The sequence below is a fragment of the Adiantum capillus-veneris genome, chromosome 27, assembly GCF_014529385.1.
Source record: "Adiantum capillus-veneris isolate H3 chromosome 27, ASM1452938v2, whole genome shotgun sequence".
NCBI lineage: Eukaryota > Viridiplantae > Streptophyta > Polypodiopsida > Polypodiales > Pteridaceae > Adiantum > Adiantum capillus-veneris.
In genome coordinates this window covers 38823192-38832112 of record NC_140957.1, presented here as the reverse complement: position 1 = coordinate 38832112, position 8921 = coordinate 38823192, and the positions used below count along the sequence as shown (strand labels likewise).

The window sequence follows — 8921 nt, the reverse complement described above, 5'->3', positions numbered from 1 at the left end:
TTAATTATTAGCAACATTTGCTTGTTCTGATGATAGAGAAGAAGCCACGTATGGAAGAGAAGAGAGAGAACAATGCGGCCTTGAGGAACTATCATTTAAAACATTATCAACATTTGACAAAAAATGACACAACAAGTAACACAAAAATAGTTCTTCTATTTCATCTTGAGAAGAGAGCTTCATAAGCTTGGGTGGTACTAATAAGCGGTGAGAAAGGAACATTGTTCTCCCCCAAGAATAGCACATGCATGCCATTGGATTTGAACATCAAACAATTATATTCATAGCTACAGCATTATGATGACCCTAACCCATATAACCACTCCCGCCTAAGTACCACATTTGTCTGATCCATATTCATGATTGGAAATTCAAGGATACCCTTGAACCTTTAACAATACATCCTTTACTTGTGTATCACACACCTTGGCATCACTATCATTAATCATCGCTACCTTGTAGTGGTGGAAACTAGGAGTCTGGGGCAAATTGAGCGGTTTCACTAACTTATAGTTAATAAAATTGTGTGAAGCATCATCGTCTACTACCAAGATTCCCATCTTGTGAACGTGGATAAACAAATGCATGTGCACCAAATTGTGTGGCCCAAAGGTTAGCTACCACATAGAGACCGTAATAAAGCACGCATGCATCGCTTCAATGTGTGTTGCTTCCATATTGGACAAATGGGAGGACTCAAGATGCAACAATTGCACCATGTGCACCACTTTCTCTTTACCTTGGGAAACAAATTTTCCCTTGGGACAATCCTTTTTTGTTGTGTCTACTCCCTAAATAGATATATCATAGCTTTTCCTTCTTTGCTTTCCCAAACTCTTTACTAGATAGATGACCCCTAGGTCCCTTGGGCTTCTTGGGATGCATCAAATGTGGCTACTATAAATTTTCTCTTATTATGTCCATGAGGTGTTCGTGCATTTGTATGTGCATTGTCAGCAGGCACGTGAGTGTTATGCAATACAGTGCTCTAAACTCTTGGATGTCAAAGCAATTCAATGATATCATTCAGCATCATTGCGACACAAGTACCCTCCATAAGAGTGGCTGGTCATGGGGCAATAGTAGAAGGAGCTAGGGTAGGGTTCTCAAAAGCAAAAGTATGTCGCATGCCAACATCTAAATTCAAGGCATAACATGTTGTGCTAGCAAAAGAAAATGAGTACCTTGTCGCAAAAAGTGTCCAGCGAAACCAAAAAGTAGTCGCCAATGAGCAATCGCAAAAGAAATCAACTAGCCTTGCTAAATCAAAACCATCAATTCATAGGAAATTGCGGATGTCAACTTCAAATGCCAAAAATCATCATCTAGTCGAAAAGCTTGCCAACAAACTTTGAAACCGCATTGGAATCGATCATATAAAATCCAATGAAGAAAAAATCTTGGTATGTATGGCCAGCTTTTGATTAGCACAAGACTTTGTTGAGAAAGAGAGAAACGAAGTCCAAAATTTTTCTTAAAATTTTTTGAAATATCAAGAAAATTGTAGCAACTCTGTCGATGTGGAGTACCACCCTTCCCAAACTTATGATGAAAGTCCTCCTCTGTGCACAATAGTCACCAAGTATGAGAGGGGGTGTGCTCAGGCACACTTCCTTATTAAATTAACCCTTGAGCTTGGTTCAAAGTGACCCTTGGCCTGACAAAATATGTTCTTCTTCAAACACCATACAATAATACAAGGATGAAGTAGACCATGGATAGCATTTACCTAACATTTTTGCCTTGAACGATAACCCTACTAATAGGCTTTTGAGGATGCTACAAGCCTAGGCGAGGTGTCATTAACACCCTCTTCCCCTCCAATCAAGCTCAAACATAGGATGGCTCATTATTAGTACACCACTCATGAGAAAGATGCAAGTCGAGCTTGCCCTAATTCTTCTAGCACAAACATCTATATTTTGTTCTTGCATATATATGCTCAAGATATGTGACTCATGCTTAGCAATGTTGTTTGCTTGTGTCTATCACATGGTGAGCTTGTTAGTCACTTTTGGACTATGGTAGTCTAGGATTTTACTATATTTATTCCTCAAGATTGGCTTCTGATATAGATTACATCTCTTAGCAATGCATCCAACTCACTCTAGGAATGCTACAACATTTGCAACTTAAGCAAGCTATAGATAGTAAGCTCCACCGATAGGATTTGACACCCATATGCCCTTGTTATGGCATTTTTCTCATGGTACAAATGTTAAAGTTTTAATGAGTCTTTCATAAGGACAAGTTTAAAAATTACACTTCTATGAGAAAGAGGTATAAAATAGGGTAAGTATCAATGAAAGGGGAGTGTATTAAGATGCCCATTTAATTTAGATCTTGTAATTTTTTAGGATGATTAATATAACTCGCTCACAATTGTGAGGTTTGCCACACAAAAAAAGATGCCCACTTAATTTAGAAAACACACATGCTACAATATTGAAAATAAGAAAATGATTTGTTCAATATAAGTCTCTTCTATTCTATATGTATCTCACAAACCTTAGTGGATAAGGTTGTGACCTACACTAGGCTTGTAAATAAAATTTACTTATATTGGTCAACAAACACAATACCTTCTTATATTCTTCACCAAGCATGTCTAGTTTCAAAAGGTAGACTTGTGATTTTTGTGATAGTTTTAAGGGCAAAAAAAATATATGCCCTTCCATCAAGAAGGGTGCAACTTTTTGCTTGCCTTTTTAAACAATAGGGAGCTTGACAAATTCAAGCACTACCAAAATCAACTCAAACTAGTAAATTGTACATGAAACATTATGAATGCAATATATATAACAGGATTGTCTATGCTGCTAGTCACCACAGTTGGCAATCCTGGCCAATATGGAGAGCAATTCTCCAATGATTCCCCGACGTCACCTACAGGTGGCATGACTAACAAGGGGGCATGGAATAAAAGATAAGACATGAAATGAGTTTTTACTCTTCCGACCAGTCTGCCAGTCCTAGCCCAAAAAATTAAATCTCGAACAATGAACCAAAGGTCTAGCACTACCCAGAGAGAGAGAGAGAGAGAGAGAGAGAGAGAGAGAGAGAGAGAGAGAGCTTTGAAAAAACTTAAAAAAGCTTTGAAAAGGGCACAAAGATTGGACATTCTCCACTCCTATACCACTACCTACAAGTAATACCAACAAAGCTCAACTTACAAACTCATCATGAGTTTCTGATCTCTTTTCATGCTGAAACTTATAGTTTGGATGCTTACATAAACCAATTCACCGATCAGCTTACTTAAGGTCTAGGTTTGTGCAACAATGGATGGATAAGGTACCATGAAGTCAACTCATTTCCTAGGGACAAAGCATGAACCAGTTCAGATAGTAGACTTTATACTTGATTAGTGCATGCTTGACTCACTAAATCCATATATGTGTGCTTGTGGACTTTATGCTTGATTAGTGCATGCTTGCCTCATTAATCCATGCATGTGTGCCTGTATTTAGTGAGTTCCAGTTGGGGCACTCCATTGACACACAACTGAGCATTCGACTAATAAAAAAGGCTTGTGAGGTGGGAAAACACCACAATGTTCTTGCATTGAGCAGCATGCCTACTCAGGTATTCCCATTTGCATCCAATGACATCGACAAGATTGCAGCAGAGACAGGAATTTCTACGTGGAATCTCATGATGTTCATCAACTGACTTCATATATAATACATATTATTCCCTGTGAAACAGAGACAACTCATGAATGATTACTCAATTCTGAGAACCTGCAAGTGGCACTTTAGAGCAAGCGGGCCATGGCCCCTTAGGCTTCCAAGCTAAAGCGAGCACTTTCCCAATGCTTTTTTTAATATTTCTAAAGACAGCAGACTTCTTTGATGTTAAGCCTTGGATCTCTGGAAGACATGGAGGTTCCCCGCTTCTATAATAAAACCTTAACCTGACCCATTAACTCGCATGTGCCTGTTTGTATTGGATCAATTCCTGTAAGGTTGTGCTTGTCAAGAACCCTAGAACCACCATGAAAGCATAGTAAATTGCTTACACCAATTAATCCTCAACAGTCCACAAAGATCAATTGGGCCAATTCCTGTAAGGCTGTGCTTGTCAAGAACCCTAGGACCACCCTGAAAGCATAGCAAATTGCTTACACCAATTTAATCCTCAGCAGTCCACAAAGAAGTATAGACATACGTCCTTAACGAGCCTCTTCCTTCACAGCTATGGCACCTTGGGGAGACAAAAACCAAGGTCCCATTGGTCTTGAGCAAGCAGTCAGAAAAGGTCCGTCTGGAACTTCATCGAGCACATTCAACAACCTTGCTCTTTTCATTTCTTTGCCTGCATAAATGCAGCATAAATCTACATGGTTAACATCATAATGAACATTCAGCATTTTCCATAATCTACTTCACCTCAGCTCATCATCTACAACATAATAACATTCAGCAGCTTGGCTATATTTCATCTCATTTGAAATTCTCAGAAAGTGCTCATCACCTTCTACAAAAGAGAGCTTCAGTGCCCGAGACTCCAGCTCCACGACATGATCACTGCAGGCATTTGCAGAAAGCATATGGAATGCTGCAGAAGGGACAGAATCAGACCATTGTCAGTTGCGTTTTTGCAGAAAGCATATGGAATGCTGCATAAGGAACATAGAATCAGATCATTGTCGGTTACGTTCGCAGCGCAAAAACAGCCAAGAAACTTACCTTGCCAACAATAGAACTTGTCCGAGCCATCACAGTTCCTCAAGAACTCTTGTAGCTGCTCAAAGCGTTGTTGAAATGGCGGTACGATTTTTACAGGGGTCTCTGTTGCAGGCATAGCTTTGGAGCCAGCAAGAAACTCACCCCAGTCACCCTCAGGAACTGTTTTTCTCCTTTCCAAACCTGTGGACTGCTTCATGACAGAACACTGAGAGACACTTGCTGAAACATGAGAAGAGTTTCCAAGTAACTGAGAGGATGCACATTCTGCAAAAAGCATCAACTCAGTTGCTTGTGAATTGCTGATTGCCTTATTTACATCCAACCCTACATATGAAAGCTGCCTTGCAGTTTGACTGGCAACAGGACTAAATTTGCCCCCAAAGTCACCTTTTCTACAATTTTTTACCACACATTCCCTCGACGCTGACTTGGCACATTGCAAGGCTTCAAAATCCTCACTTGAAGCTTCATTTTTCACTTTGAGCATGTTCAATTGCGACAAAGAGTTGTGAGAGGGCTTTTCTCGTGTCACCCTTCCACACGCTTCCTGCTGCTGCTCCATGTATTGATGACTTCTTGAAGTGTTTCTATTGATATCAGAATTTTCTTCACCGACCATCGATGACAAGCTCTTGTCTGAGAACAAATCCTTGCATTTTATCTCTGGGAGCCTGAACAAATTGGCCTTTCCAGCTGTCGTCACCTTCTGCTGAGCAAAAAAATCTGGTAATATCTGTGGGTTTTTAACACTGACACTTTGCATCAATGCTGCATTCCAATCACGCTTTAAAGAGGGCATATCTGAGCCTAAAGATGTTTCTGTTGAAGCCCATTTTGAAGTCGAACTAACCGCAATCAGTTGAGTATTTTGAGGGAACCCCGGTTTCACTGCTCCTATGGGGGTAGATGACGGCTGAAACTTGGATTGCCCATTATGATTCTTGGAGCCTGCCAGCTGAGATGGACCATTGTTTGTCAGCAGATAATCCTTTTTATGTTCCAAAAACTGTCCATGGTGAATGGGCCTTCTAAATTCCACCAATTCGTCAGGAGAATTGGCTTCTGGCCCAATCTGAAAAGGAAACCTTGAAACCCATGAGCTTAACTCTGCTTTTTTATCTGAAGCTTTACCACCACGATGACCAAGAGGCAGACCAGAAAGGGCTTTAGGGCATCCTTCTGTTGCCTGCTTTTGCTGTTTCTGAAGCAAAAAAGATACCAAGTCTACCTTGGAATTCTCCTTCTGCTCTTCTCTACTACTAGGAGCCTCCAAAGGTTTCAAACCTACACTGAAAGCAGGTGGCCGTTTCTGAAACAGGTGTTTGGAATTAGATTCATCAGCTTTTGATTGCATGAGAATCATATCATTCTGCTGCTCTGTCTCGATTCCTCTACTTGGAGCTGACAACGTGCCATATGGCTCCCGAGATTTTTGAGAATGTGAGAATAAATCCTCTTGTGGAGTCTGTGGTTTGGAAATAGCCATGTTTGTACTGAACCCATTGTTGATGGAGGTACTGATTTTGACCTGCAACTCCTACAATATACATCCAGAGGCTGTGTTAGACATACATCACTAGAATGTGTGATGTCTTCATAAGGGCAAGGACCCTTAGCTGACCTATCGACAAAAAAGGACCAAAAAATGGAACTAAATACAAGATAAAAAAAACTTCACCATACCAAAATAAAAGATATATACAGCTGGTGGCAGCAAACAAACTAAGACGTTCTCCTAAAATTCAGTATTGACATCGTATTATGCAGAGAGGAATTCTCTAAATGGTTACAAGCAAAGTTTTTCCATACGTCGACTTGGATGGGTACTGAAGTACAGAATAAGTATGGATCAGAACCCCGGAGGATTCCATCGTTTGATTCCACACGGCAACCTAAAAACAGTGGACATATGACACTTCAAACAATACAGAGAAGCACAAAACCATTAAATGCAGTAAAACACCAACAAAATTTTAAAATCTAAGCAAAGAACGAAATGAGGAGGCCAAAAATTGGAGCCTCAGGGCAGTAAAGTCTGAAAAACCCAATCCTACTTCAATTGGACTCAGAGGCATCAGGGAATATGGCTCCCCAATCAGACGTGTCCGAAAAAACTATCGTTACAAGACTAAACATATGTCCAAAACATGACTTAAATGGGCTGAAGACCACCTACTTGTTTAGAGCTCATCCAATGAGGAATAACAGTGGCTGCCAGCTGCGAGGGAGGACCATCTGTATTGGAGCCCTTGGATTTGCAGTCCGGCACACACATAGTGAAGGAATCTAGAACCAAAAGCCAAAATACGGCAAGATCAATAGAATGTTCACTCCATTCTGCAAAAAAGAGACAGAACTAGGAATAAAACTAACTTCAGTGAAAGCATTAGCTCAGCCTGCTTGTTTACCTTGCACTTTCCTATGCTCATCAAGCAAGGACCTCTCCAAAGCCAAAGAAGGGGTTTCTGTGAGGAGGCAGCTAAGCATTGGCTCTTTTACACCTTGCTCCACAAAAGTCGTAGTACACTCCAAAAGCTGCATGAGCTCACCACAATGCACACTTTTTGAACTTTAATCTTGCATTATGCGACGCAAACCACTGCTCCACACTCTTTCTGATTCCAATGCTGCTAGAGATGATGAAGATGAAATCACAGCATTACTAAGTCTCTATTTTGGCATCATTTGATGCCATGTTGAACAAAATTTGTCTGCACATGTTTGTATGCAGCACCATGTGTGATTGCCCACAATGCATGTCTGCATGTAGATAAAAGCCCACAAACTTTAAACCACCTCCAACAACCACATCCTCTGAATGTGAAATGTTTGAGCTACTTTAATCATCTTAAACCTTCCCAATAAATAAATTCTTGCAATTGTCTGTGCCTTTAACAAGATCGTCGGCAACATACAGCTGAAATGTGCTAAGAAACAAATGTCCTATCAAAATTCATCGACCACAAAAGGACCACCTCATGTACCATTATACACCTCCTGTTGAGAAAATATAAACCCTTCACAAAAAGACACCTTGAGGCTTCACATAAAACGCCTCATCTCCCAATCTGGCCTTGTCATGTCCGTGCTTTGCCACACAGAAACTGCTTGCTCGCAGAGAAAACCCTTCTATGCGCATCCTATGCCTAGAACTGCTACTTTTGCTTGGTGATATTGAGTCGCATTGGATACAATGCGGGTATGGCCAGATATAAGCTGCTTTGCTGTTGAATTGCTCCCTGTCTCTCCAACCCTCCAAGAGAGTCGCGTACAGAACTTGTGTGAAGGAAGATTGCTTCAAAAACCAGAAATCCTCCCCCTCTCCATCTCTCTCTCACAAACACACGTGCACGCACACAGAATGCACAAAACCCACTAGTGATCTCCTCACCGATCTTCAAATTCAAAGCTCTCCCTCTCTCTCTCCATCATGCAGAGTCTTTCCCAAATCCCCTCTCTCCAGGACTCCTAGAGTCTAGGAGTCTAGACGCTGTTTCTGTCATCAGTCTCTCCCACAACACGCACAGCGTTCAAGACTACTAGTTGACGCTCGCGGCTGGGGAGTCGGGGCCTAGCGAGAGTTTGAAAACAGGGAGAGTGAAGTAGTGAGGACTCCTGGAGGAGCACGACACTTAAAGAGAGAGAAAGCGACATGAAAAAGACAATGCCCATAGCCCAAAGGAAGGAGAGAGGGGGGGGAGCCTGAGAGAGAGAGAGAGAGAGTGTGTGTATGTGTGAGAGTCTCGTTACTCCTGACTAGTGCGCGTAGAGGGAGGAGAGAGAGTGTGTGTGTGTGTTGATAACTATATATACTACTGTCTTTTGCGCAGGTAAAGTAACTTATCGATTCACGCGCATCCGCGAGTTCCCGCCCACACCACTCTATCAGCCTCCAGGGTTTCCAAGAAAGACATTTTTGAACTCCCTGCGCTGCGCAAATCAAGTCAGATCTTATTAAAGCCCACCTTCAAAGTTTTGAAGTTTGAACAACAAACAACAGCCCTCTTTGAATTTTTAACTTGTTCACTACTTAAAGAAGAAGAAGAAGAAGAAGGTGTAGGGAAAGGTCTTTGCCTCACCTTTCTTGAAATCTGGGCCATCAGTTGGTCAATGGGGGTCGGAAGCTAGTCTAAGGCTGGTTACACACTCGCTGCCCAAGCTTGGGCGTGCTGGTGTGGATTCTGGGTCGCGATCAACCGTAAGCTGCGCAAAAAGAGGAGCACCCAAGAA

The 8921-nt window shown here is 41.5% G+C and overlaps 1 protein-coding gene across 2 annotated transcripts; it reads right to left on the bottom strand.

Moving 5' to 3' along the window:
• Positions 1-3493: 3493 nt before the first annotated feature.
• Positions 3494-8552, bottom strand: LOC147421810 (uncharacterized). 2 transcript variants are annotated; one of them, XM_086502876.1, is made up of 5 exons: positions 7100-8546; positions 6868-6977; positions 4692-6228; positions 4477-4560; positions 3494-4317 (listed from the first exon to the last, which is right to left on the bottom strand). In XM_086502876.1, exons 1-5 carry the CDS (start codon positions 7230-7232, stop codon positions 4175-4177), a joined length of 2007 nt encoding a protein of 668 aa, XP_086359002.1. In that variant the 5' UTR covers positions 7233-8546; the 3' UTR covers positions 3494-4174. The 2 variants fall into 2 exon arrangements, with proteins under 2 accessions (XP_086359002.1, XP_086359003.1); XM_086502877.1 differs by lacking the exon at positions 3494-4317 and having other exon boundaries at positions 4485-4621; positions 7100-8552.
• Positions 8553-8921: the final 369 nt, after the last annotated feature.